Source organism: Gadus morhua, chromosome 6, assembly GCF_902167405.1.
Source record: "Gadus morhua chromosome 6, gadMor3.0, whole genome shotgun sequence".
Classification (NCBI taxonomy): Eukaryota; Metazoa; Chordata; class Actinopteri; order Gadiformes; family Gadidae; genus Gadus; species Gadus morhua.
In genome coordinates, this window is record NC_044053.1 from 14,892,104 (window position 1) to 14,919,603 (window position 27,500).

General features: G+C 43.1%; 6 protein-coding genes and 1 long non-coding RNA gene across 8 annotated transcripts in view; 4 read left to right on the forward strand and 3 right to left on the reverse strand.

Moving 5' to 3' along the window:
• The window catches only part of LOC115545184 (betaine--homocysteine S-methyltransferase 1), a 3,815-nt gene extending 1,973 nt beyond the window's left edge, over positions 1–1,842 (forward strand). The window contains exons 5-8 of the mRNA XM_030358085.1: positions 80–227; positions 426–608; positions 985–1,213; positions 1,453–1,842. Of these exons, the coding sequence (XP_030213945.1) occupies positions 80–227; positions 426–608; positions 985–1,213; positions 1,453–1,639 (747 nt within the window). The 3' untranslated portion in view covers positions 1,640–1,842. The remainder of the gene's footprint in view (positions 1–79; positions 228–425; positions 609–984; positions 1,214–1,452) is intronic.
• Positions 1,843–2,175: 333 nt separating this feature from the next.
• On the forward strand, positions 2,176–5,348 carry LOC115545185 (betaine--homocysteine S-methyltransferase 1). Its single transcript, XM_030358086.1, has 8 exons — positions 2,176–2,304; positions 2,838–2,970; positions 3,140–3,252; positions 3,563–3,754; positions 3,884–4,031; positions 4,178–4,360; positions 4,545–4,773; positions 4,872–5,348. The coding sequence occupies exons 1-8, from the start codon at positions 2,284–2,286 to the stop codon at positions 5,047–5,049; spliced, it is 1,197 nt and encodes a 398-aa protein (XP_030213946.1). The 5' UTR covers positions 2,176–2,283; the 3' UTR covers positions 5,050–5,348.
• A 492-nt stretch (positions 5,349–5,840) lies between these two features.
• Positions 5,841–8,715, forward strand: kgd4 (alpha-ketoglutarate dehydrogenase subunit 4). 2 transcript variants are annotated; one of them, XM_030358861.1, is made up of 6 exons: positions 5,841–5,858; positions 6,024–6,091; positions 6,402–6,487; positions 7,082–7,145; positions 7,338–7,543; positions 8,118–8,715. In XM_030358861.1, exons 3-6 carry the CDS (start codon positions 6,434–6,436, stop codon positions 8,133–8,135), a joined length of 342 nt encoding a protein of 113 aa, XP_030214721.1. In that variant the 5' UTR covers positions 5,841–5,858; positions 6,024–6,091; positions 6,402–6,433; the 3' UTR covers positions 8,136–8,715. The 2 variants fall into 2 exon arrangements, with proteins under 2 accessions (XP_030214721.1, XP_030214722.1); XM_030358862.1 differs by lacking the exons at positions 5,841–5,858; positions 6,024–6,091 and having other exon boundaries at positions 6,384–6,487.
• Positions 8,716–8,816: 101 nt separating this feature from the next.
• On the reverse strand, positions 8,817–11,023 carry pdxp (pyridoxal (pyridoxine, vitamin B6) phosphatase). Its single transcript, XM_030358860.1, has 2 exons — positions 10,267–11,023; positions 8,817–9,896 (listed from the first exon to the last, which is right to left on the reverse strand). The coding sequence occupies exons 1-2, from the start codon at positions 10,862–10,864 to the stop codon at positions 9,562–9,564; spliced, it is 933 nt and encodes a 310-aa protein (XP_030214720.1). The 5' UTR covers positions 10,865–11,023; the 3' UTR covers positions 8,817–9,561.
• Positions 11,024–14,056: 3,033 nt separating this feature from the next.
• LOC115545588 (uncharacterized) lies at positions 14,057–19,334 on the forward strand. Its single transcript, XR_003977128.1, has 4 exons — positions 14,057–14,178; positions 16,123–16,333; positions 18,228–18,265; positions 18,755–19,334. It is a non-coding gene; the product is annotated as an uncharacterized LOC115545588 (long non-coding RNA).
• Positions 19,335–19,906: 572 nt separating this feature from the next.
• Positions 19,907–25,884, reverse strand: LOC115545587 (UDP-glucuronosyltransferase 3A1-like). The gene is made up of 12 exons (XM_030358895.1): positions 25,721–25,884; positions 25,511–25,611; positions 25,249–25,344; positions 24,917–25,018; positions 24,481–24,601; positions 23,962–24,125; positions 23,478–23,642; positions 22,428–22,636; positions 21,983–22,128; positions 21,524–21,609; positions 20,964–21,183; positions 19,907–20,613 (listed from the first exon to the last, which is right to left on the reverse strand). Exons 3-12 carry the CDS (start codon positions 25,337–25,339, stop codon positions 20,346–20,348), a joined length of 1,572 nt encoding a protein of 523 aa, XP_030214755.1. The 5' UTR covers positions 25,340–25,344; positions 25,511–25,611; positions 25,721–25,884; the 3' UTR covers positions 19,907–20,345.
• A 990-nt stretch (positions 25,885–26,874) lies between these two features.
• spef2 (sperm flagellar 2) overlaps positions 26,875–27,500 on the reverse strand; it is a 20,263-nt gene continuing 19,637 nt past the window's right edge. Inside the window, exon 38 of the mRNA XM_030359322.1 lies at positions 26,875–27,126. Within this exon, the coding sequence (XP_030215182.1) occupies positions 27,061–27,126 (66 nt within the window). The 3' untranslated portion in view covers positions 26,875–27,060. The remainder of the gene's footprint in view (positions 27,127–27,500) is intronic.

Below are 27,500 nucleotides of genomic sequence, written 5' to 3' on the forward strand. Positions count from 1 at the left end.
TCTCCACATATTATCATTTTAAAAGTTCAGCCAAATTACAATGAGAAAACTGATCGTGTTGTGGTGGCCCGCCTTGCAGTACTTCGAGCATGTGGAGGAGGCTGAGTGGGCCGTCCAGGTGCTGAAGGCCAGCGGCAAGCCGGTGGCTGCCAACATGTGCATCGGACCCGAGGGAGACATGCACGGCGTCTCCACAGGAGAGTGTGCCGTGAGGCTGGTCAAGGCCGGTGTGTACATCCCTCATCCCTTGTGTTTTGGCTCACTGGTTGTGTGAATACTCATAAAGCTGTATCAATCTGAACGGCAGGAGAAATGAACTCGGTTTACATTGAGGTTGAACTCTGCACATTTCATTGCACAAGTCTCCCCTAAATCTATTTCCTTTTCTATTTACTTCCTTAAACCGATGTCTCCTGTATTTTCAGGGGCCCAGATTGTGGGAGTCAACTGCCACTTTGACCCCATGACCTGTGTGAAGGCTGTGAAGATGATGAAGGATGCCGTGGAGAAGGCTGGTCTTAAGGCCCACTATATGGTGCAGCCTTTGGCCTTCCACACCCCTGACTGCAACTGCCAAGGATTCATCGATCTGCCAGAGTTCCCCTTCGGTAGAGTACATTACTACACAACAATCATCAATCACAAATCAGACTTTTTAAAATCCAAATAGACTGTCGGTCCAAAACAGGCAATTCACTTTCTCTTGTGTCATTTTTGTTTCGACCAATGATGTTGTTGTAGGTGGGAATCTGTAAGCAAGCAATCGGCAGCCGTTATAAACTGTCAATAATATAGATATATCTGTTAAGAATTTAAACCTACACTGTTTAGTCTTGCCATTTTAGGAACACAATTAAAACACATGTAAGATCTCTTCTGAAAACATCATCCAGTCGCGCAAATGAGTTTTCTCCTTTGACCCAAAAGATCGCTACAACAGAGTAGGACTGCTGGATCTGGGTTTGACTTTTCGTCTACTTATAGGACTGGAGCCCAGGATCCTGACCCGTTGGGACATGCATGCATACGCCAGGGAGGCCTACAACGTGGGCATCCGCTACATCGGGGGCTGCTGCGGCTTCGAGCCCTACCACATCAGGGCCGTGGCGGAGGAGCTGGCCACCGAGAGGGGCATCCTACCCGCTGCCTCAGAGAAACACGGCATGTGGGGCGCCGGCCTGGAGATGCACACCAAACCGTGGGTCAGAGCCAGGTGGGTTTCGCCTAAAAGATCATCCAACGCAGACACTCAGAGGAGCAAGGAGAACCACAGCTTGAAAGCGGCTCATTATATTGTGTTGAGCACAGGAGATGTAACGATGCACCGTGGTTCATGATACTGTCTTTTACTGTGTATGTCTTTGCAAAAGATGTGTGCAAAAGATGAAACGGTCATGTGAACATCACATTTGGGACTCACCGTCTGCGGTACATCTGTGTCTATCTACCCAGGGCCCGTCGGGATTACTGGGAGCAGCTCAAGCCTGCGTCAGGACGTCCCCTGTGCCCGTCCATGTCCACGCCAGAGGGATGGGGCGTGACCAAGGGGCATGCAGACCTCCTGCAGCACAAGGAGGCCACCAGCAGCCAGGAGATGAAGCACGTGGTGGAGCTGCAGAAGAAGGCCAAATCCACGTGAGGAGGGCCGAGCAGCAGAGGGGAAACAAAAACAAAAACAAGAACAAGAAGAATCTCGTCTCTAATCTGTGAAATTAATAGAGGCAAGAGAAGCTGGACGAAGCAGGGAAAGGGAAGCTCTACTCCGTTTGAATTATGGACCAAAGCACTTGTAACAGCCAGCAACACTGTGAATTACCAAGAAATAAACTGAATTTAATAATGCTTTGTATTGCAGTGTGTTTAATGTGACGTTATTGTTATTTGTGTTGCACTCCATAACAGCCACCCATAATTCAGTATTGATTGCATAATATGATCATAATATTTTAAAAGGCAGATAGGGTTGTGTAGCAAATGCAGGTAACATAATTAAAATAACTTTATAAGAGCTTATATATGTTTTCTCAGTGCCAGTAATTAAAGAAAATCTGTTAAAAACAGGGTTGCAGATAAACTAACCTATACCCAGAAAAAGCCTCAGAAAAATAACTTACAATACCCCCATTCAACAAGAACCGGGAGGGTAATGAACATGAGGTTGTGCAACTTGCATCTTGCCAATCAGAAGTGTGTTGTCCGACCCCTCCCCTAGCACACTTGGATATATAGGCCGTCTGACTGAACCCAAATACACTTCAGCCACAGTTGTCAGGGTTTGGAAGGATGGCACCCTCAGGAAAAAAGGTATGTGTATGGTCTGCACATTTCAGCCCTTTAACAGCCTGTTGGGTTACTTTTTAAAGCATCAAGCTCGATACGAATTTTTTTTGAATGTCATTTATCTTTATTTGATGTATCGATCTTGTTTCGATCTCTGATAAATGTCGTCTAGCACAGCAAAAGGCAGATGTTTCTCTGTAGGACCGATCGATGCACTCGTTTGTTGTCTTCAGAATTAACATTTACTTTGATGATGAATCCATCGTTATCACACTTAGTCCATCTGCATAAGTCCAATGCATCATTAGGAGCAGCTGTTTTGAAACAGCATTACAATCTGCTGACTCTGTTTTAGACACTCAAATGTGTTTCCCAAACACCATAGCCTACTTTTTTAATTTTTCAAAATAATCTTAACCTAAAATTGCAGTAGCTTATTTGCACAGCACGTGGCATACTTCCTGCAAGCGCGCGTTACCGCCGATTTATAAGCGGACTTGGCTTGCAACATGCACTCTCCAAGAAAAACCGCAATGTAACTGGTATTATCATTTCAGGGTATCTTGGAGCGCCTTGCCGCTGGCGAGGTCGTCATTGGAGATGGTGGTTTTGTGTTCGCCCTGGAGAAGAGGGGCTACGTCAAGGCAGGACCATGGACCCCTGAAGCCGCTGCAGAGCACCCAGAAGCAGGTAGGGAGGACAATAACAAAAATGATACAAATTTATATATTCAATTACTAGATAAACTTCAGGGTTGACATTTTTATATTTCCATGTTATGTTCCAATAAATTCCGTGACAATAGATCATCTGCACTGCAGTCAGAAAGACATTTGTCTATTTATTTGTTTTTCTTCAGTGCGACAGCTGCACAGGGAGTTCCTGAGGGCTGGGGCCAACGTTATGCAGACATTCACCTTCTACGCCAGTGATGACAAACTGGAGAACAGGGGCAACCAGCTTGGCTTCACAGTAGGTTGCTGGAAGGAACAATTAAAACAATATTGTGGATCAAAAGGCATTTAGATCCCAATTGTATCGGACCTGACTCTTGCACTACAAATCAACCGTGGCTGGTACCAATACCACTTTATAATGTATTTTTGCTGCTATGTGTGTGTTGAGGTACCAAGCATAAGAATTGTACTCATGTGTACTTGTACAATAAGAAAACAATTCAGATTCAGATTCAGACCTGGTTTACTGTGTCAGTCATGTGTATCCTACTAGTAGCGTCGTCGTTGGCTCAAGCTGTTTCCTCTTTCCTGAATTATGTTTCCAGGGAGCCCAAATCAACGAGGCGGCGTGTGACCTGGCTCGCGAGGTGGCCAATGAGGGTGACGGTCTGGTGGCCGGGGGTGTCTGCCAGACTCCCTCTTATCTGAGTTGCAAGAGTGAAACGGAGGTGAAGGCCATCTTCAAGAAGCAGCTGGACGTGTTTGTTAAGAAAGACGTGGACTTCCTGATCGCTGAGGTACAGCAAATGCATCCCATCCTAGAACCTGTTTTTTGCTGGTTGTTGGTGGTCTTTAAGACCCATTGCAGATGAGCTGGGTTGGCGGCTGGTCTGTGTTTTGCTAACTTATCTGTCTCCTGCCTGCAGTACTTTGAGCATGTTGAAGAGGCGGAGTGGGCTGTACAGACGCTGAAGGAGACAGGGAAGCCGGTGGCCGCCTCCATGTGCATCGGACCGGACGGGGACATGCACGGGGTCACCCCCGGTGACTGTGCCGTCAGGCTGGTGAAGGCTGGTGGGTCAAACCTCTCACAATGAGGCCTGTAGACATGAACAACTCTCTGCAAGGAGGGCCTTTCTATTTTGCACTAAGAGACAGTGAAAACAGGAGGGGTCTGACTGTATCCCAAGGTTAAAGTTGAACTGTCTCTGGCCCTCCAGGTGCCGAGATTGTGGGAATCAACTGCCACTTTGACCCCATGACCTGTGTGAAGACTGTGAAGATGATGAAGGATGCCGTGGAGAAGGCTGGTCTTAAGGCCCACTATATGGTGCAGCCTTTGGCCTTCCACACCCCTGACTGCAGCTGCCAGGGATTCATCGATCTGCCAGAGTTCCCCTTCGGTTAGCTTTCCATATGTTTCAATATTTCCACAACACAAACTTGTTCTATTATAAAATGGTTATACTGGTTATGTATGACACAGGCATGCATGCGCTGGTATTAAACTTGCTGCAGGTCGCCCTCTACTGGAGCCTTCACCACATTACCCAGGGGCAGAGACATGATCTGGTTTGTGTAATATAGGACTGGAGCCCAGGATCCTGACCCGTTGGGACATGCACCAGTACGCCAGGGAGGCCTACAACGTGGGCATCCGCTTCATCGGAGGCTGCTGCGGCTTCGAGCCCTACCACATCAGGGCCGTGGCGGAGGAGCTGGCCACCGAGAGGGGATGCCTGCCCGCCGCCTCAGAGAAACACGGCCTCTGGGGCGCCGGCCTGGAGATGCACACCAAACCATGGGTCAGAGCCAGGTGAGAAGAATATGTGCCCTCAGAACTTTTATAACGCAAAGATGAATGCACAGATGGGATTTGTAGCTGAAGTGTGACCTCATTTTATTTTTCTCAAGGGCTCGTCGTGACTACTGGGAGGGCCTGAAGCCAGCGTCCGGACGGCCCCTGTGCCCCTCTATGGCCAGCCCTGACGGCTGGGGCGTCACCAAGGGCCACGCCGACCTCATGCAGCAGAAGGAGGCCACTACCCAGGAGCAGCTCAAGCCCCTGTTCGAGAAGGCCAAGACCCATTAAGCTGTTCAGTTACCTTAGTCTGAACTGTCTACCAGGGGCCCGTTGTGAATCTGATCTGTTTACAGTTTTGTACGTACAGCAGACCGTACATCTATAACGTCATCCTTTTTGGGTAATGCAGCACTTGTCTCATTCCCATTTACAAGGGCAAGTTCCTAAACTGTTAGAAAAAAACGAAAAATATAAAAATCAGCTGCGCTGATGTTAAAGCAATTCCATATGCATACTGCATTTCCAATTTGGAACTAGCCAATGTAGCTTCTGGACCATTTGCTGTAATAAAATACACTTTTGTGAAATTTGCGTTTCTCTGATTTCTTGGCCATTGGAACGGAGTGAAAATTGCCACTACTGCTTTTAATTATGCCTCCCTCCCTATTTAAGAATACTTCACAATTATTAAATTGGTTTCAAACCTGGAGATTATAAACAATCGAATGACTTATGAATGAATCTTGCTTCCATACAAATTCGTTCTTATCTTGATGCAGTTGTTAATTGCTCAGTAATTAATAACTGAGTGAAGAAAACAACTGTATCAAGATAAGCACGGATTTGTATTTATCAATATTCACTGTAGATTTACATTGGTATTTAGGTTATATCGTATATTACATTGGGATATAGGGGGCAATTAAATTCATTGGTTATCTTAGGTATTTCAGTCAGTTTTATGCATAGACATGGTTTTATGTTCTGTAGTCTCGCACATTCTCACTGGGATCATGTGATCTGCTAGACGCAGCGTCCATCGGACCACGTGACCGGGTGGAATTGTATCTCTGTGGGTATAATCAATGGATGGCAACGTAAGCGCCTTTTATAGTTACTAGCTTGTGGTTGTCTTATATCGGCTATTCATTTATGAATATTGTCCGTAATTAACGGTTTTGAACACAATTTTGATGCAGTACGACAAGCGGGATCTATTCTATTCATCCACTATCCAATAAGGCTATACACCCTGTTTATAGGATGTCCTGAGCAGATACTGACCGACCTCCAGGTCACGACATTGTCGAATAAAGACATTTTAAGCAAGGTAAATATGTTTAATGTTAAACCTCGAAATGTCATACGGATGAGGCTTTTGTATGATATTCGCTAGCGTATCTTATTAGTGTGTTTCGACCATAGACTATAGGTTGCAATTTGGAAGCATTATTTCACATTGTGAATATTTCCAATGCCGTTACAAACGTGCCAATGAAAATAACAAGACTACAAACAGTTTACACATCAAGTTTAAAAAAGGACGCAGTAAAGAAAAGGTAGCCATAATCTGTGAAGGTGTCGGTCAGGAGTCATCACGCTTCTCTGCTGCCCTCTTGTGGTGTTTGTGGCCCTTGCAGCGATCTACCCGGAATTAAAGGACGAGGTCATCATGGGTAGCAAAGTCAGCTCCAAAATGGCAGCTCCTGCCGCCCGTGTAATTCAGGTATGGCTCGTTAATGGCTCTCATACTCGTCCTATTTCATAATATGCGCTGCTTGTAGTCGATCGATTTAAGGGTATGTTTTTCAAACGTCATCAGAACCAATTGTCTTGTGATTTACTTGTTATAATATGAATAAAAGGTACCGGAATCGATGGAGGTATCGGAATGGCCAACCCTTGCCCGTGTCCTTGTTGATCTGTATGCATGTTATGCCAACTAATTTTGTGTTGTTGAAGATACAAGACGCTTAATTAGGTTAGGCTAAGGCTGAAGTAGAAAGTCAATGTCAAATTAAATGTCTATGCCAGATAATGCTAATGTATCATTGACTGTCATCGTTGAAGATCGATATTGTTAGGCTAATGTCATGGAAACCATTATCGACAACTTTTCAAGTTGTTTACCAAGTTTTCAGACTCGATTGACGGGAACCAGTTGTTGTAGCCTATATTTGATTCACATATTCTATTAAGTATGTTTCCTCTATTGACGCAAATTATGTACCAAACGAACCAGTCATTCACCAACCTATGCCTTCCGATAAAATATGTGTTGTGCTATAATGTCTGCTGTAATTTGTCATTTGTTGTTCAGGCTATCAGGCCCCGTGCCCCTCTGATAAAGTTTCCTGACCGGCTAGGGGTGGCAAAGCCTAATGGTAAGTTGGTGTATTTTTGTAATTGTCCTGATGTAGAGTGTTTGTACTATGCTTATAATTGCATCATTATTTATCTGTATTGTATATGTTGCATTAATATATTTTTGAAAGTTCATGTCTTTCATATCGAGCACAGACAAGACCCCAGCCATTTATTGTGCTAAAAATGCCTCTCTGCCCTTTTGTTCGCAGCCTCTGAAGCAATACAAGTATTGGCAGTGAACATGGCACAACAGAGCCCTCCCAATTCCATGTCGGTAGGGACAACGCCTCCCTACCGACCTGCGGTCCCTTTCACTAGGCTTCCTGGATCCCCAGACACCCTGGCCTCTATCAAGCTGGTACCCCAGCGGTATCGTAGGAGACCCATGGTGGTGGAGGAGATGGAGTACATCCAGGTCAGCCCCTCTCCGTCTGTGCTTGATGAGTGCAACTTTTCTGCCTCCAAAGAGCATATGTTACTGTTTTTAAATAACGGTGGAGTTGTATTTGTATCCATGTTTGTGCAAAGATCCATGGAGCCCCACTTTAATTAGAAAGCTGAAAGCCACGCTTCTTGTGGTTTACCATCTTGTGAGGATAAAGCCACAAGATTAGTTATTAAATGATTAGTAAGGCCACTAAACATTTATAAAGACACTAAATAAGTTCTACCTCTGTGTGGAATAGTCACGAAAGGTCTGCGACTTGTCACAGGTTTATCCCAAACAGATCTCCAGCAAGAGGGGTCAAACAATCCCTCTTCCTACTTCAAGTTTCTACCGTTTTCTAATTGTAATTGACAAAATGCTTGCAATGGCGTGAACACCCCCTGCTCCCTCCATTTGCTATTTGACACTGAAGTATAATTCACCCCTTCATGCGTGGAATATGCTATGTGTCATCTGGGGAACTAAAGCTATTTGTAATTTGTGTATTTAACAAAACCTCTCGTGAATTCTGCTTTCTAACTTTCTTTTTGAATCTCCACAGCGTGGTGGGCCGGAGTGAACTATGGCACAGTGCGAACATTAAATAGACCTTATCTGCAGAAATCAGCACTTCTTTTCAACATTATTCTACATCACAAGGACACCTTCTGCCACAATGCATCACAGACATAATGCAGAATAATGTATGAGATGATTCATGTTGAAAATGTACATATTAAATGTGTTTCTTAAAAATTGTATAGACTTTATGCTTGTCTTGTGTCTAAATTGTACAGGAGATTCAATTCCCATCATGTTCTCCCAGACACAGTCAGGCATTCTATCATTTATTTTTACCTTTGGACCAATAGCTGGACAAACTGCACTCCATTGTTTTCCAATTACAGTATAAAGCATTCAATAAGGCCTGTTTTACCCTTCTGAAGCCAATAGCTAGATACAATGTAAAGGCTGGAGTACATTTAAGACAAAAAGGGTTAATAGATTTTTAAGCTGTTGGTTAGTTCCATTGCAATAATCTATCCAGAGTATTATTGTTGAGTGTTTCTGCAGGGATTGGGGCTAAGGAAGAAAGCAAATATACTGGGAATGCATTTACATTAAATGCTGATTTTGAATGATTAAAATATTTAAGTTTATCTTGGATTTATTCATTGGATTTTTTCTGTGTATTTTACTCTACAATATTTGGGACATTTATCACTTTTTTTCATTTCTTCTGCAAGATGAGGGACAAACATTTGTGACACAGGATATTTATTGTGCTAGTTGAGCTAAGACATGAACATAGGCTATTACAACTGGCAAGTCTGTCCCGTGTCTTCTTAGAAAGTAATGAACTGATTCATAACCCATGTTAATATTGGCACAAGAATTAACAAAAGTTGAGACATGCACATGTCAGATTACAACCGTACAATAGCCAGACCAAATTTTTATCATCTTGCGGCGCATAGTTTTGAATAAGGAAAAATACTATTCTAAAACTAATTAAAAAGAAAATTCCACATCCCTAAGTATGTTGCTTTTCCTTTAGGGCCATCACAGTTCAAAAACAATACAGGCAGATATGTGCCCTCACAAAACAGTTCATATTACACACAACCCATGATCCAGTTTGAACCAGTGAGCGCACTCAAAGGAACACTAACTAAGATATTATAAAGCCACAACTTGGCACAACAGCCGTCAATGCTGAGGTATTGGGAACAATAGGACTGTCTTGGAACTGCAGCATATACTATTCTTGCTGTAATGAATTCACAAAAATCTGTGCCTATGTACATACGATTGTAAAATAACACCACTGTTACAGTTCTTTACATACCAATCATAATTTTATGTAATCAGTGCAGTGTCACCAGCAAACCATTTGATTCAGACCCCCCCCCTGGCCCATTCAGAACACAGGATCATATTGCAATGAATTAGATCACAACATCCACCGTCCTTACAGTGTAGAAGACCTCCATGCATTCAGTCAGTCAGTCCAGTTCTTCGAAAGCAGGTAAGAAGTCTGCAATGGTGTCGACCACATAGTCTGGCACAAAGCACTGCTCGTTGGACTGTTCACTTCTGCTGTATTCTTCAGCTTCCTCCATTTGAGATATGCCAGTAAGGGTGAGCATAGTCTCCAGACCACAGTTAGAGCCAAACAGCATGTCTGTCTCCAGGCGGTCCCCAACCATCAGGCATTGGGCCGGGTCCACACCTGTGAATTGACTGGAAATGCACTCAAACATGAAACGGCTGGGCTTGCCAATGATTGTAGCCTTTCGCCCGGTGGCAACTTCAAGTGCTGCAGTGAGGCATCCAGAGCCTGTGGTTGGAAGAAAGGGGGACAATTAAAGTTTCCTCATGTTATTCATTTCACCATATTTGGAGGAAGTGTCTCAGTCATAAAATCTCATAAAATAATAGTGGTACCAACTGCTTCTAGGCCAAATTATGGAATAACCACAGAACCAATTGTTATTATTCTAATTATATATATATAAAAGCAATATTAAAGCAGCAAGATGGCGGCTTGGAATTTGTGCGGCAGCATTTGAACCATCCTCTTTACCACTTGTCATTTAACAGATGCTTTTATTCAAAGCAACTTGCAGTGAATGATTTTAGATACATGTCTTTAAAGAGCAGGGATGTTGGTAAGGCCTCTTGCTCTGTCTATGAATACGTTTGTATACCTGGTAATATTCTTCCATCTTTCAATGGGTGCCAAGGGTCATTGTCTGTGGCAAGAAACAAACAGTCTGGATCTTTCAAGAAGCACGATGCTTTGGCTAATTTCAGAAAAGTGAATTGATCATCATGACCAACTAACACCGCTTTGACATCAGTGGGTAAGGCGCAGTTGTAAATGGTGGCGTCTGGTTCGTCGACCTCCTCTAGGTATGGAACGTTTGCCTCTCTCAACTCGTTCCGGATTCCTTCGCATCCGATGACAAACACCTTGCCCTGGACCTTGGCCACGTCTCTCAAGTAGATCGCAGAGCAGTAGGACGAGCTGAATATCTGTTCTTGGTTCACGTTGGTGAAGCCCAGTCGGCAGAACTTGTGAACGTAATTCTCGCGCGGCCTAGTAGAATTATTTGTTACGAAAAACACACCTTTGCCCTGTTTAATCAACGTATTTACCACATTTGGAGCTCCCGTTATCGCTTTTTCACCATGCCAAATTACTCCATCACAATCGAAAAGGAAAAAATCCTTTGCCTCAAGTAAATGTCTTATCTGAGAGCCTCGAATTTTCCGACATCCTTTTAAACCAATGGCACCATCCATTCCAAATGCTGTGCGAGCTTGTATGTTACAACACTAAAATTAGTAATCCAGTGGCATTTTCTAGACAGGACAAAGGATAGATAATGATATACTTCTTAAAGAAAAATCGCAGTCGCGTCTAAACAGGCTACATAAACATTGACATGTAACCACGCCCCTCTTGTTGTTTCTGACCAATCAAATGGCAGCACGCCAACCAATAACAAATGACTTTATAGCACTCACCAACCATTCAGCTGGCTCGTAACAATAACGTTATGAATTAAACTGGTATGGTTGGGTCACTAGGTGGAGCTATAATCAACGATGACAATCCTTGTGTGAATATTTTAGATTGTAAATACAAAACCATTAAAAAGAACAATTTTCAAAAGCTATTGTAGTTTGAAAACTTATGTATGCCTTTACTGAGTTGTGCAGCTAGACACATCCACAGCTCCACGTGGGTAAAACCAGGAAGCGGTGGCGCTTTTTGAGAAAAAAGGGTGGTCACTCCTGTGTCCTTGAAGGGTGTGTCCAGGTTTGAGCTGGTGCAATCCTGAAAGAATCTGTGTGTGGACCTGGGTAGCAAACTGGACTGGTCCCAGAACACTAAGAGAGTATACAAGAACGACAAGAGCCTATTGTGTATCTTGAGGAGGTTCTTCATTCAAATGTATGTAGGACAATGCTGTACATGTTCCAACAGTCTGTGGTTGCAACACTTTTTCATCCAAACATTGCACATGGAAAAAACCTTGCAATAAACTTTATTGAATAACAAATATTTCAGATTTCTGAACATTTCAAACTGGAATGCCCTCCATTCCTCAAGGATTCAGTGGAATTAGGTCGTACTGTACCTATATTTGATAGATTTCCTCCAATCCATACTTGGTCTTCCTCCAATACTTTTATGCTGTCATTATCTTATGAAAACACTGCAATAGGACACGGTCAGATATGATCACAACTTTGTCGAAGAATGTCACTTCCTCACATGGAAGCACCCTACTGATGGGTATCGTTCACATTAGTTGTGGGACCCATTGGGTTGGCACAATTCAATGGATTTTGAAGTGTGCCAACCTTTATTCCTTCCACATTTTTTGCTTTCATTTGATGATATGCTAAAACCAGTTCACGAGGCAACAGTTTGCAGAGATGGACACTTTTCTCTGTTCGATGTTTGCCCCTGGAAGTGGCCCCATCACTTGGAAATTAAAGATAATTCCTTGAGGTGTAAGGCCTATGAGGTTGAAAATGTCCGTGTTTGTGCTTGCCAATCTGATGACCTCAAAGCGGTCTACTTCGACTGCAACACGGTTTCCAGATGACTCGGTAAACTGGTGAGGAATACTAGCTCGAAAACTTTGTGTGCGGCCAGTAAAACAAGTGGCTCAACTTAGTGTGCATACAAAACACTTAAGTCTGTTTTCAGAGGAGTTTAGGTCTCTGCCTGAACCAATGGTTGTCTCCAAACAAAACCATTTCCTAATGGTAACCCTGTCCCTGAATTTCGGTTGACACAAAAGAGGTGGGCAGTGTGTTGATAGGCAGCTCCAGCCCTAGGCGTATTGAAGTTATAAGGAGCATCTGGAAAGGTGTATTTCTCCTCCGCTGAGGCAGGTAGGCTCTAACATAGGTCAATAAAAATGAACCTTTGGCATCATCTTTCAAAAAAATTATGAAAGTAATTTTCTCCTCCTCAAGTTCAAGCTTCAGTTGAATGTTCTCTTCCAACAGGTGATTGTTTTCATCAGGCCTATTCAGACAAAAATAACAATCAGCTTTCAAATCACGCTTCAGTTGCGCATTCTCCTCAAACAGGCGATTGATTTCATCATGCCTAATCCGGCAAAGATGACATTCTGCTTCCATCTGTGCCCTTGCTCCTGTTTCTCTAAACGAGCCATCGCTTCTGCCTCTTTCTGTGCATGCCGTTGCTCATCTCTTGCAGACTTTCTTGAAACCCCTTCTGCCTGTGCTACAGAGATTTCATTGCGACCCAATTGTAGAGATGGTGCCCCGTCTGGATGGGCCGCTAACATTTCATATGCTGGTTGACCTGTAGAGAAATTAGAAAGTGGGTTTTATAGATAAAAACCATCAGGTCAATTAAATTCCAAGTTTGGAATGGCAGTATAATGACGATACACATAGTACTACTTTTTATACGTATTAATTATTTTAATTTATTTTATTTTAATTATTATTTTATTTATTAATTTTCTCTCCCATATGGCTAGTTTTATTTTCTATGAGGAGCTTTTGCTCCCTTCACGTTATTTCACACCACTACTACTAACCCCATGTACACAGTAAGAATATGGATGTTTTCTTACTGTGTACATTCTGATATTAGAAATTTTGATATTACAGATGGAACAGGAACGAGTGCCAAACGAGCAACGTTAGCCTTATTCATAGCTTCAATATACAACAACAAAATGAGCAATGTAGTAAGGGATAAAATGTATAGTTTGGTCATTTAACAAACACACGGTTGTTACCGTGTTGTACACAGTGGCCCTGGAGTCCAGTGTGTTATTATACACACTGTTTAATCATTATCAAGAAGGGGGTTAAACATGAAACCTGTTCAACAATAATTAGCATTCAAGTTGTTTTCTCAAGTATACAACCTAGTCTCAAGTGTTTCATTAATGTTTGACAGGTACCATGTACAAGGCGTTGCAGAGAATATTATTTTTACAAAAATGCAGTTCAACCCAGTTTATGACATTTTTGCCATCAATAACATGTGCAGACGGTACCCTATAGGCCTGTGAACATGGACCTGGCTAAATCTACATTGTGGACCCCCTGATCAGCCCGCACTGTAGCATTTTTCAGGTATCAAAACAGTAACTCGGACATGATCCCACAATCTAAACCAACATATGTCATTTTCTGGAAACAAGGTCATTAAGGTAGAAAGCACTCAGGACCAGTGGTTTGATGCAGAAGATGTCAAGGGAGATTACACAGAAATTAACTTTGCACAACCTCAAGTCAGACGTTTAAACTGTGATGCTCTTGTGTTCTATCAAGATATAAGTTTTCATCATGTCTTTGTGGACCACTCAGATTCTATTTCAAGGAGGTTGAAGCTTTATGAACAGTAGTTCTTTATGCAAAGTATTTCCTTTCTTCATCTGCTTTCAATCAAAATCTGATGACGACACAAAAAAGGGGGCGGTTACTGTAGATCTCTATATAAGTTTCCATGAGCAGGACTCCATGAGTACTTTAATGCTCCAACAGGAGCAGCAGTGAGTGAGAGATGCAATTATTTTAAAACAGGAGCTGTTTTTCTGATGGATCCCTTATTGGTGAGTAAAGAGGCTTTTACTCAGAGGTAACTTGTTTTTAGAGCAGCACTAACATGCTTAACAGCTCAGCCCTGTGTAGTACAAATATGTAGTTGTTGACTCTTTAGAGAAGAGGTACATACTTTCCAAGAGAGTCATGGTGAGTGCCTCGGATACCGGGGCTTTTTCCAATGGTAATGATTGACATTTGAAAGACAAGCCCTTTGCCCCCACTCTTTATTTGTAATATGATTGGTTTAGTTAAAGGTCCCATGGCATGACAATTTCAGTTTATGCGTATGGTCTGCGTATGGTCCCCCAGTGGCTAGAAATGGCGTTAGGTGTAAAACGAGCTCTAGGTATCCTGTTCCTCAACCGCTCAGATGGGTTGATTTGGAATTTGGCCCCATATGTCGTCATGGCCAGGTTACCTCCCCTTTCTCTGCTTCTTTGTTATTTGGATAACCGTTCTGCTGTTTGTGTTATGCTGCATAACACGCAACACAGTAACGCAAGCTTGCGTAAAGCTCCCATTTGGTGAAAAGACTAGACTGAGTCTGGTTTTCTCTGGAGTCTCTGGTAGCCTACTTCCACAACGAGACTCGTACTGGGAGTTATCTCGGCCATGGTTGAGAAGGAATTGGGGGAAAGGAACTTTGGCTCTGACTCCCTGAAGTCCAGATTGAACCGTGACATGGTGGAGAAAGGGATTGTTGCCCCTGATTGTTGCCCGGGATTGTCTCCCCCGCTGCCGGGGCACCGCTGCCGAGGAGCCAAGGAGGAGACAAAAACTTCAGAACTTTAATGAAAAATATTATTGAACATCAACATTTCAATAAAACGGTCTCAGATGAATCCGAATCCGACATCTCTGTGGCCTCAGGGGATGGTTGAGAATTCTTCTGACTGGTCTTTACTTTCTTTCTTGCTACTGGATAAAGAAACACAAAGAACATTGACCACAACAGCAGACAGGTTACATAAGCAATTAAAACGTTTAGACATGGATTCATGACACAACTGTTTCTCAGAATTAGACGGTTTGGTTACCTAGTTTCATATGACAGCATAAGCTAAACGTTAGCTCAACAAATTTAGCACGCCAAAGCCTCTGAAAGAAAGTTATGTACGCCAAAAAAGTTTGCTGGCTAGAACCAGCTAACGTTACGATAGTGTTATATTCTTAAACTTACCAGAAGGGTCATCCTCCAGTTGGGACCTTTTCCTCTTATCCATGTTTTCTGTGCTTGTGCCTGTCTTATAGTTGTCAGTTGTTGGTTTGGGGTACTGATGATTCCGACATGTTTTCCTAATGTTCGGCAAAAACGTTGTCAGCGTCAAGTCATCAGCCACTTGCTTAAACAGAACTTCCGGTTTCACAACATTCAAAATGAAAGCCTTTAAAGGATCTGATATGGGGCACAAAACAGATCACACTCAACGATAAGAAACTCATTAGACTATTGTTAATTCTATTAAGCAATAAAATAGTTAACACGTTTCTTATAAGTGCTTATAAAAGTCTTATAATCTCACAATAAACAAGCTTGTTATGTAATTATTAACACTTATATATAGTCTTATTAATACCAATTAATGTTAACAGGTATAAAGACCCTTATTATATGCTTATTAACTAAGGCTCAGTACAAGGACCTTAATATAAAGCCTTACCGTCTGACTAAAGTCTAACACACCTGAGGGTTAGGGTTAGGGTAGTCTCGCAAAGCCAGACCAAACTACAGCAAGTAGAATGTTAGAATGGGTTAGGGAGGCGTGATTCATGATTGACCTTTGTATGTATGTGCCTGGTTAAATTTTGGCCTGGTTAAGTGTCCTGAGAGGTTTGAATGCTTCAGAGACTTATACACTGTTACAAACAGGATAACCCAAGACGTCTCTATAGAGGTGCAATATTGAGCAATTACATGAAACCACAATGATATATGTGTTTTGAATCAACAGAACAGAGGAGTGGGTGTTGGCAAAAGGAGAAATCTGAGAAAAGATCCTCGACGACTGAGAGAATCTTTAAACAGCCATGTTGAGAAAAGAAGAAGAGAGTCTCAGAACAGGAGAGAAGATGTCCGGCAGAAGAAACTCGATTTCCTACGTGTGATAGAAGAGCCATTACCTCTGAGACGCAGCAGTAGCTATCCGTTTCCCCTCCCAGACAGTGAGTAAAAGATTACTAAATGAGTCCTACTTCTGGTCTGGATGGCTTTGGAGGTGGTTTTGGTGCTAGAAATAATTAGAATAAAATATTTATATATTTACTTAAAGGTCCCATGACATGCTATTTTATGTTTTCTTTAATATAGGTATTAGTGGGCAACTAACACAGTATTCAAAGACGTTCCTGAAATTCAGCCGTGGTGCAGAGTTACAGCCACTCCGAGCCAGTCGCACATTGAGCTTCCCCCAAATAATGCAAATGAGGAGGAGCGAGGCGGGTCAAGGAGGAGGGTGGGGGTGTGGCCCTGAGCAGCTTGCAGCCACGGTACCATGCGCTCTGTTTACAGTGGATGTATCGCAATGGCGAGGCACAAACAGCCTTTAGCAGTGTTCTGTTCAAAATAACACACGGGAGTCCTGGAGCTCTATATCTAAATATTATCACATAGCCTACATAGATATCTATATCATATAATATATATTATCACGGCCAAAAGCTGTGTGAGCCGACATTATGAATCTCAAACGACCGCGTTGGGTTCTCCGACATTCCTGGTTCTTCAACGTCCTCATCAATGTGAAGTATACTGAACCGCGACAAGGAGGAGAAAGGGATCGTTGCCGGGCAGGGCAGGCACCTCCGCCTCCGGCGGTGGTCCCTCAGCGGGGCTCAAGCGGGAGACATTCGCCGCCAACAATCCCTTTCTCCTCCATGTCGTGGTTCATGTTCTTGAGGGAGTCAAAGCCAAAGTTCCTTCCCCCCAATTCATTCTCAACCTTGGCTGAGATAACCCCCAATACGAGTCTCGTTGTAGAAATACCAGAGACGAGAGTCCGACGTGTTATGCGCCATAACACCAAAAGCAGAACGGTTATCCAAATAACAAGGAAGTGTACAACACTTGCGTTACAGTCCTGGAGCTCTATATCTAAATAATATCATATAATACATAGAAATCGATATCATTTAATACATATTATCACGGCCAAAAGCTGTGTGCGCCTCCAGACGATATTAAGAATCACAAACGACTTTGTCGGGTTCTACAACGTCTCTGGTTCTTCCACTTTCACATAAACCTGAAGTCGACTGAACCGCGCGCTGCCGGCTGCCGGCTGCCCGCTGCCGGGCGATGGTGCCTCGCGGCAACCGGCGGCATGTCGCAGTTCATGTACTTCAGCGAGTCAAAGCCAAAGTTCCTTTCCCCCAATTCCTTCTCAACCATGGCTCAGATAACCCCCACAACAGTCTTGTTGTGGAAATACAAGACACGTCAAAGAACCGACAAGAAATACTTGCGTTACAGTGTGCGTATTCACACACACACACACACACACACACACACACACACACACACACACACACACACACACACACACACACACACACACACACACACACACACACACACACACACACACACACACACACACACACACACACACACACAGTCTCATTGGCGGGCCAACGTCTCTGGGCGGGCCAGGCAGAGTAAGGGGAGGAGCTGAGATTCGTGGTGACGTCCTAAATACAGACATTCCAAATCAGCGCGCTTGAGCATCCGTTTTTTCAAAGGCGAGCAGAACAGCTAGTGCTCGTTATACACCAAACGCAAGTTTTAGCCACTGGGGGACCATAGGCAGGCTAGGGGAACTCATATTTATGTTAGAAAACCTCATAAAGTGAGATTTTCATGTCATGGGACCTTTAATAATGTCCTTTTTATCTTGAGCAGAACAATTGTAACAAAAAAAAATCCTACAGGATTAAATATGATCTCTGATACTGAACAAATGAGAGCTGGATATCACATGTGCTTATTTCCAACTTTACATGGAAGAGGTTACTGGGAGCTAACTGAGTAGCAATTGAGTTTATTGTGTTTACTCCACAGTGAGCGGGCAGCTCCTTGGTGGTGTATCAGAGATGATGGTAGGTTCTACATGTCCTGAGCATTTACATTCACAGAAAGTATCATGACAGTAGAATGTAGAAATAACGCAGTCGATCAGGGAATTTAATGATCATCTAGAGCAGGGGTCACCAACCTTTTTGAACCTGAGAGCTACTTCATGGGTACTGAGTCATACGAAGGGCACCCAGTTCTATACACTCTTCTGAAATAACAAATTTGCTCAGTTTGCTTTTAGTTACATTAATGATTAATGATACTCATCTATGTGAAGACATGTTAATTAATTAAGTCATGTTAATGATTTCTCGCAATAATTATCAACAATGACTTAAAAAAGGTGTGAAAGAGTTTTTCAAGAATGAGCAGTGCTCTTTTTAGAACAGGCCTGCGGGTGCCTCATGTGGTCCTTGCGGGCGCCATGGTGCATTGTGTTGTTGACCCCTGATCTAGAGTATCTAGTAAGTAAGCAGGTTTGCATCAATCGATGAATTATTGATGTGTTGCAGATCTAGTACATCACCCACTATCTCGGACATCACGGACACCCAGACCACTGGCCTCCCATCGATTCAGACCCAGCATGTTCACAAAGTTTCCTGAGGCCTCCCATCTGCATTGAGATCAATAGAACTGGCCTCTAAAACTCTCCATAAGCCAATGTGCAAGTGGCCTCGAAGGTTCAAGAGACTATTATTTATTTTCAATAGTCTAATCTAATTCGTAAAAACAGACCCACTACGCTCCATGGCTGCCCAATAATTTGCTAATCCGTCACTACGAGGGAATCCCAAAATAATCCCCAAAATGTCAATTGTTTACGTTCCAAGTCCGTGGTCCCAAATAGGTCATAGAGCCAAGACGCAATGTTCAATCCTTCCTTCCCCATCCTGCTACATTGTGGACTCTCCTCTGTGCTACAGTCTGTCCCATCAATCATTAAATGAACTGTTACTGAATTATGAATTACTTGGATCTTCTTAACAATCTCCCTTACATCAGGACAGTTGAAACCCTTTACATCCTGCTAAAAACTCATCTGTTCACTAAATCTAGGTGAATGTGAAATTAAAAATAATTAAATATAAAGTCTCTGGTCTCTACAGTTAAGCGCTTAAAAGCAGTTGCTATACTTATTTTATGAATTTGCATGACCTCAAAAGTTTCTGTCACATTTTTGGTGATATCTTCATAGTCGATAGCACCTTGAATTCGTTGAAAAGCGTAAGTTGCCTTGGATAAAGCATCTTCTAAATAGATGTAATGTAAAGAATACAAAACTACAATACTATAATACTATAATCATGTAATTTAAAAGATGCTAACTAGATAGGATAGATAGATAGACGATATATAGATAGATGTTTGTTACTACTTAACTACACAAACAGCATTATACAGTGCTTCAATAAGAATAAAAGCATAATCAATAATATGGTTTGTTTAATGGACAAAAGATTATGATCACATTTATTCGGGAGGAGGTGGATTAGGGCAATAAGACCACATTGCAGACCAGTAGATAAGTGGTCCGGACCAATATCTTTAAGCACTGGTAGAAAGCGCTAAAAGTGAGACCACAAACCCTTCTCGCCAAACAGGACAATTAATAATTAAGCCAGTGTGTGTGCAAGTATGGTGTGTGTGTGTGTGTGTGTGTGTGTGTGTGTGTGTGTGTGTGTGTGTGTGTGTGTGTGTGTGTGTGTGTGTGTGTGTGTGTGTGTGTGTGTGTGTGTGTGTGTGTGTGGGTGTGGGTCCCAGCCAAGGTCAGAACACTGACGTGTTATCATCACCGCAACAGTTTCGTAATCTAACATGACAGTTTATAAAAAAAGTAGAGAGCGGACAAAAAATAGTCCCCTCTTCATTGAGAAAACCTTAAAGTATTCTAATATTCAAGGAAATCATTAAAAAGTAGGATTTACTTGATTGGAAAAAAACAATACAAATGTCCTTACTATTCACTTCAAATCCACTTGTATTTATATATAGTATTTCCGATTTGATACATAATATTAACTCATACGATCCAACAGTGTATCATGAATTGGAAACAAAACACACAGGAGAGGTACACAATAGTTAAAATCGTATGTAATGTTATTGAGTTTTTCTGTGTATCTCCCTGGCTCGCCCTATCCTAACCATTGCCCAGCAGAGAACTACAGGTCCCAGCAGCACCAGGGAGAAAAGCAGCAGTAAGTCCAGAAGCCATCTCTGGTACCACGGCTGGATGTATGACATTGGCTGCAGGTGAGCCCCTCCACCACTGTGTAGGATATGCTCCACCCACCGTGTGAGTCTCAGGGCTGGAGGCACAGGCTGTGATTGGTGGATCCTCCTGAGGACCATGGCGGATGTTTTAAACCTTAGGCGAGGAAGGATGGGGAACAGGAGAATACAAGCATGAGACACTTTTCTGTTTACCTATGCAGATATGCTAGTTTATCAATCATTCCAAAATCCCTCCATCCACCTATCAACCCATCATCATAATAAACCCATACTTCAATCCATCCATTTATCGATCGCAATCCATCATTCACAATTCATCCATAATCCCTCCATCCTTCTATGCAGTGCATCCATCCATTCATCCATCCATCCATATTCCATTCATCCATTCTTAATCCTTCCACCCTCCCGTGTTTTCATTGATTCACCCCCGCTTCCGTGCACCCAACCCCCCCCACCGCCCGTGGCTCTCTGAGGCTCCACCTGTCGTGCTGTGTGAGGGTTTGGACTGCGGCCCCCACCCGTTCCCTGGTGACGTGGGCGGGTCTCAGGCTGAGGCCCAGCCCCCTGGCCTCCGCCCTCACCACGTTGTCAAACTGGTCCCCAAACAGAGGGATGGCCAGCACGGGGACGCCGTGGTACACCGCCTGCAGGAGGCTGTTCTGACCGCCATGGGTGACGAAGAGGCGCGCTTTAGGGTGACCTGGGGGGAGGCCAAAGACTTTTCATTTCGTTCATGTCATATTGTGTACAGTACATTGCAAATTCGTTTTTTCTCCCTGGTGCTGGAATCAAACCTGGAATAATTGAAGCATGCGTTTCATCTAGTGTTCTGTTTTATTCGTCTTTCATTTTATGCCGTAAGATGCTGTTTTGATTTGCTGAAGCTAACGTGACTTGACTCAATGATTTTTTTGCATTTGAATCAATGCAGAGCCAACGGTAAACCGTGTGTTGCACTGTGTCTGTGCTGTTATTATCATGATCTAATAGAATTTGATGGTAAAATTGCTCCCTGAACTATTTCAAGCATTCATTCATACCTAGCAAGTCATTCAGCGGCAACCAGGCCACCAGCCGGACGTTGGGAGGCGTTTCCAGGTGGGACGGCCATCGCTGAACGTCATACCTAGGATTTCATCATGCAGGGGATAAGAGCGCTCGTAACACTCATGGCGGCTTTGCTACTCTCCGTTCCCATTATGTTACCCAAAGGTAGAAAGACCACGATTAAATGTGATCACCGGCACAGGCGGGGTTGTCTCATAATCAAAGATGTCTTATCGTAAGACAAACACAGGTGTTGCTGATAACACTAATTATCAGTCGATTATGTATTTACAATAAAAACATATCAAATGTGATCATATTTGTGTACAGCCCCTCTATTATGGTTTATGGCTCCTCCATTATGGTTTATCTCCTCTGGTTTATGTTGCGGAAATGCTTTGAGGCAGTCGATGCAGCGTCTGTGCATGTGTGTTTAAATAAACCGGGATCACCTCCAGAGAACCCCCTGCTGGAGGCTTGAGAAGCCGGCGGTCAACTCCACCAGCAGACGCTCCACAGACACCGAGGACACCATGGAGCCCAGGGTCACCACCACAAAGCCCGCCTCGCCACATCCAGACACCCACGCCTCCAGCTCCTGAGGCCACCACAGTGGGTGTGTGTGTTAGAGGAGGTACGGTAGGGGAATGGAGAACAGGGATGAACCCAGACATCAGGGTGGTAGAGGGGGAGAGGAAGACAGAGAGAGACCGATAGAGAGGGAGAGGGGGAAACCCGAGAGGGGGAGAGAGGTGTATGAGGAATAGGATTGTGGCCGAATGGAGAGACCGAGAGATGTGTGAGGGAAGCAACATAGTCTGCATAGTTTGAATACATATTTTCAATGATACACCATTTAACACAAAAGCAATAAGTAATACACAATATATAACGGACCTGATCCAGGGGCTTGGCAGGCTTATTGAGCAGCCCTCCTACTAGCACGGTGTTTGGCAGCAGGGGCTGGGGGAACTCCAGTGAAAAGTCTGTGTTAAAGGCCCAGAGCTCGGCCTTCTGGTACAGCTCCTCCAAACCACCAGGGGGCGAGCCTGAGTCCAGGTGTCGTTCTGCTACCTCCTTAAACCTGGACCAAATCACCTCCTGACCTAAGAAATGAGCAGCTGTTCATTAATAGAATGAAAGCATAGGCGTATTGGATTCAATGATTATTTTCCTTGATTCAGTTCGCTTCGGTCAGTTCGCCAAGAAGAATCGTTCAGAATCGTTTGTTCGTTCGTTCAGTCGCGTTTCCTGTAGCGGTTTCAGCAGACTCAGCTCCTCCCTCGTTCTCATTCTCAAACGATCGTGGCAGTCGGTCATCAATCAACATTACAACTTTAACCAAACGCAGTGGGATGGGGGAGTTGATTATTGGATGCTCAACAAATCAGTAAGATAATAGACTTGGGTTAGTAATGATGGTGGGGATCCCAGGTGGAGAACGAACCATGAAAGAACAAGACAGATGGACGAGACATTCAAATATTTGATTAATCTGGCATGACACAGAAAGTACAAAGACAGCATGCATTTACCGTTTCACTGATATGGAATCGTATTATCGTATGCTCGCTCACTAAGCCTTTTCCCTCTCACCACTCAGTCAGTGAACGAACAGCGTGACAGCGAGTCAGCGACTAGTGGGTTTGGGAGGAGTCGAGTCTGAGAACGAACGAGACGAACGAGTAAGAAGAATCAGTTTGGTTTGTTATTGTTAAAGATTCATTCATTCAAACTGATTCGGTCGCGAACGACCCATCACTAAAGCTTAGTACAAGTAGCCATATAGTAGCTATTGCTACCGTACATTTATTCCTAATTTGGTTTTAAAGTGTATATTGTATTGCATTGCTTTGTATTATATTGCTTTGTATTGAATTGTATTGTATTGTTTTGGATTGCATTGTATTGAATTATTTTGTATTGTATTGTATTGTATTGAATTACCTATGGGAGCCACCAGATACAAGAGCAGGTTCTTTGCTCGCTCCCAGAAACTCATTTGGTGGGAGAGCTGGGAGCCGAAGAGCGGCACGTAGGAGACAGGGCTGGGCAGGGAGAGGGACAGGGGCCCGTTCAGACCCCCAGGATAGAAGGCCACATGACGGACCCCTGGCATGGGTCGAAAGGGAAGAGTGAAAATAAACACAATGGGGTATCAAGCGTTGATTAACAGGTGCCCCCCCCCCTAAAAAAATGTATTCAATGCATTCTCACGATTCGCTGCGCTGAAACCAATTTGTCTGATTGGTCAACACGGAAACTGGTTTAAAACAGCATGCTTGTCACATTTAGAAGAGGATGTCTAATTAATTATCTTACTACTAATATTACTACTACTTAATATTGTGACTATTTAATATTATCACTATTACAATGTCAACGGAACTGATGTGATCTCGATTACTGAAGGTTTCACCCGTAGGCCTACCGAGTTTGCGTGCGAGGATGAAGGAGCAGGGGTTGAAGGCGTCGATGACGGCCATGTCGTAGTGCTGCGCCCGGAGGAAGGCCAGCAGGTCCTCGTCGGCCAGGAGCTGAGCGCACTGGTAGGACAGGTGGTCCATGAACTTGAGGAAATCACCAAAGCTATCGCTGAGAGAGGAACACGAGGAACACGAGGACTTGAGAGGGGGAAAGCCAACGAGTGGAGCTAGGAGAGAATAAAATCCCTGTAGGCCTTATTATGAAACCAAATGCCAGACGAATTGCAAAAAAAAATTGAATCGAGGAAATTGCTTAGGATGTTTGGAATCAAGATGCATATCTGTTTATAGGCTAAACAGAAGATGCATATTGACATTGACTTATTTTGGTGTGTTATACAGATTATGTGCGGCAGTTGAAGATGTTTTCAGATAACAATTTAGGGTGCGGAAACAAGTGATGAAACTGAAATTCTGTTATACAGTTACACTTAGACAGTTACACACATCGAGGGCAACTGTACCTGCCCAGTAGAAACTGGGTCTGTTGCTCCAGGAACCAGCCGTTATACGCTTGGATGTATTTATCTCCCAAAGACCAGGTGGTGGTTTGGTAACTGTCATCACGACCTGCATAGGAAAAGCCTGCAAGGGAATAATGTCCAATGTAGACTTTAGACTTTATTGTCCCCAAGGGGAAATTATTTTTCGCATCACAAGTACAGGTATGTATATAGTCACTCTTAACGCAAGACAAATTTAACTGTTCAGATGCAAAATGTGAGAGGTAGAGCAGAAGCTGTGACTGCACATGCTGATGTCATAAAACACAAAGATAAGACACACACGCACACACACACACACACACACACACACACACACACACACACACACACACACACACACACACACACACACACACACACACACACACACACACACACACACACACACACACACCTGTTATGAGAGGGGTGCCCAGCTGTAAGAGCATGCGGACCTGGTGACCTTGCTGATGGAGGTTATGAGAGATTTCATCTAATAACAGGTAGTGGCTTCCCCCTGCAGAAACACAGTATCAAGGAAGTGAGGGTAAAAGAGGACTAAAACACTACCACATCTGACCAGCTGGCATATTAATACAGGTCATATAGTCCTAACATAAAAATAACTTTTATATAATATTAAGATACTATCCAATACCTAATCGTCATTTATACACAAATGTACTTCTTCGTTCAGCAAGAAGTCAGGATTAAGGAGTTATTATGTATCTATAATTAGCTACTCACCGATAAGCGTGACAGTCAGGATTTTAGCCGACTGGAGAAGTATAGGAAGACATAGCAGGAGAGACGATTCCAGAAGCCAAGTGATCACCATGTTTACTGTGCCATTAGACAGACACACGCACACACATTATTTAACAGAGTCACGTGAAGGAGTGTGTTTTTGTGTGTGTGTGTGTGTGTGTGTGTTTGCAAAAATACAAAAATTAGAGACAGGTTAAGAGGTTTTGTGTCAGGATTTGTTTCAGCATAAATTGATCCTCACTCTGTGGTAGAAAAGTTCATAAAGATTTAGCTGTGTTTGTATTCAACACAGATCCAACAATGCCTCGTACGGTGATCATTTGGGAACCTCCAGACTGGATCCTGGTGCCAGAGAAATGACAGATTAATACCAGAAATAAAAATAAAAAGAATGAATCGAATCGAATTAGAGTACAGCTTGAAAATCATATAAATGTAGACAGACACATACAAATAAGTCCTCTGAAATAAGTTATACTATGCATTGTCCCCGTTGTGGTCATCAGGTCTCCTGTTTGCATTTCATTTTAAAAAAATCCCAAAGTCTTATTGGTCCATGAGTCCTTTCAGTGTTCTGGGATATTTAGATCCGCAGTGGTCTCACACAAACACTCCCAGGAGTACTGAACTTGCAGCGTCAAGGGAGGGCGGTCGAGGGCGAATGTGAGCGGGAGAGAGAGAGAGAGAGAGAGAGACAAAGACAGGAGAGTGGGGACCCTCATGGTACCAAATATATAGCAATCCACTTCTCAAATCATACTAGCATTATGAATATATGATAATAATCAATCAGTTTAAATATGAACGTTTGACTTATTCTACTCATAATTTACAAATCAAGATTGAGGTACTTCACACAATAGCTATAACTTTACACATTGAAGAAATTAATTACACAATTTATATCTTGTTATTTGCTGAAGTAATTTGTATTCTATTCTATTATAGCATTAAAACTCCCCACTGATGTCCTTGAATCCTGAGGTTAGGGTTAGGTGTGTTATGCTGCTATCTGTCTCCGGCTTAATTTTTATCATCAATTAGATGCCAAGAAAATCATGGCATGCGGGGAGCAGTGATGGAGACCGAATTAACCACAAATTACTCTTGAGTACAAGCCTTGAGTAGGAACGTCCAGAATAGGGTTGGCAAGAATTCAGACTGATTAAGACTGTATATTATCAAGGGGGTTCCTAGTATCACGGAACAGCGTTAAGATTAGCAATCATGTTTTATGTTGTTTGTTGTTTTATCGGCCTACACTTAACGGCTATCTGAGTGGGTGGACAGCATGGACTCCTTGATGGAGGTGATAGGGGAGGGGCTAGGGGCGCCCCGGCAGGTCTGTTGCTGGGAAGTCAGGCTTGACATGTAGGTTAGCCTGGACAATGAGCTCATTGTGGGGCCCGGCCAATGTGCGGCCGTGTCACCGAGGTCGTTAGAGAACGCGAGTGGGGAAAGCCACTGGAGTGGATCCGGGGAAGAAAGGAAGAGTCAGCGGGGTCAAACGCGTCATCGTCCACTGATGTCATTGTTGCGGTTTGAATTCCTATATTGTGATCCCGGTGGCTTGTCGATCGTCTTGGGAAATAATGAGGCTGCCCAGTGGATGTATGGCTGCGTATTTATTGAATCAATAGCAAACATCACTTTAAGCATAGATGGGAATTTGAACAAATCACTGTATTGAAGTTCGATAGCTTGCAAATGGATTATACTTTTTGTCTAAATAGGAAACAAGAATAGATATTTCTGAAACAAGAATGCATAAAATAAAGAAATGCCTCATATTCAGGAGGCTGGGGAGAGTTGTGGCTCCGATTCACTCTCCTGGCCTTTCAGCACGCCATGAATATCCTAGGAGAGAATAAAAAACAACACCGATTATTATTCCTAAACTATTATTTTGTGCACGATTATACTGTTCTTGACTTAAATAAACAAGACAAAACATTACATCTTGCCCTGGTATCATGGCAAACATAGTCAATGTTAATTAACAGTCAATTTACTATGAGCTGATAGCAAGTGGCTACAACAGGTCAATTTACTATAGGCTGGTAGTGTGTGGCTACTGAACTTACTATGAGCTGGTAGCATATGTCTAGTGAACTTACTATGAGCTAGTATTATCTGGCTAGTGAACTTACTATGAGCTGGTAGCATATGGCTAGTGAACTTACTATGAGCTAGTATTATGTGGCTAGTGAACTTACTATGAGCTGGTAGCA

Bases quoted from the DNA above. Each gene is read 5' to 3' on its own strand.
- LOC115545185 (XM_030358086.1), top strand. From the start codon at position 2,284: ATGGCACCCTCAGGAAAAAAG. The intron at 3,253-3,562 runs GTAGGTTGCTGG...TTATGTTTCCAG, and splicing joins GCAACCAGCTTGGCTTCACA to GGAGCCCAAATCAACGAGGC. The intron at 4,032-4,177 runs GTGGGTCAAACC...CTGGCCCTCCAG, and splicing joins CGTCAGGCTGGTGAAGGCTG to GTGCCGAGATTGTGGGAATC.
- pdxp (XM_030358860.1), bottom strand. From the start codon at position 10,864: ATGGATGGTGCCATTGGTTTAAAAGGATGTCGGAAAATTCGAGGCTCT. The intron at 9,897-10,266 runs GTATACAAACGT...TTCCAACCACAG, and splicing joins AGATGGAAGAATATTACCAG to GCTCTGGATGCCTCACTGCA.
- LOC115545587 (XM_030358895.1), bottom strand. From the start codon at position 25,339: ATGGTGATCACTTGGCTTCTGGAATCGTCTCTCCTGCTATGTCTTCCT. The intron at 25,019-25,248 runs GTGAGTAGCTAA...GTGTTTCTGCAG, and splicing joins CCTGACTGTCACGCTTATCG to GGGGAAGCCACTACCTGTTA. The intron at 22,129-22,427 runs GTCCGTTATATA...TGGTGGCCTCAG, and splicing joins CTGCCAAGCCCCTGGATCAG to GAGCTGGAGGCGTGGGTGTC.
- kgd4 (XM_030358861.1), top strand. From the start codon at position 6,434: ATGGGTAGCAAAGTCAGCTCCAAAATGGCAGCTCCTGCCGCCCGTGTA. The intron at 6,488-7,081 runs GTATGGCTCGTT...TTTGTTGTTCAG, and splicing joins CTGCCGCCCGTGTAATTCAG to GCTATCAGGCCCCGTGCCCC. The intron at 7,146-7,337 runs GTAAGTTGGTGT...TTTTGTTCGCAG, and splicing joins AGGGGTGGCAAAGCCTAATG to CCTCTGAAGCAATACAAGTA.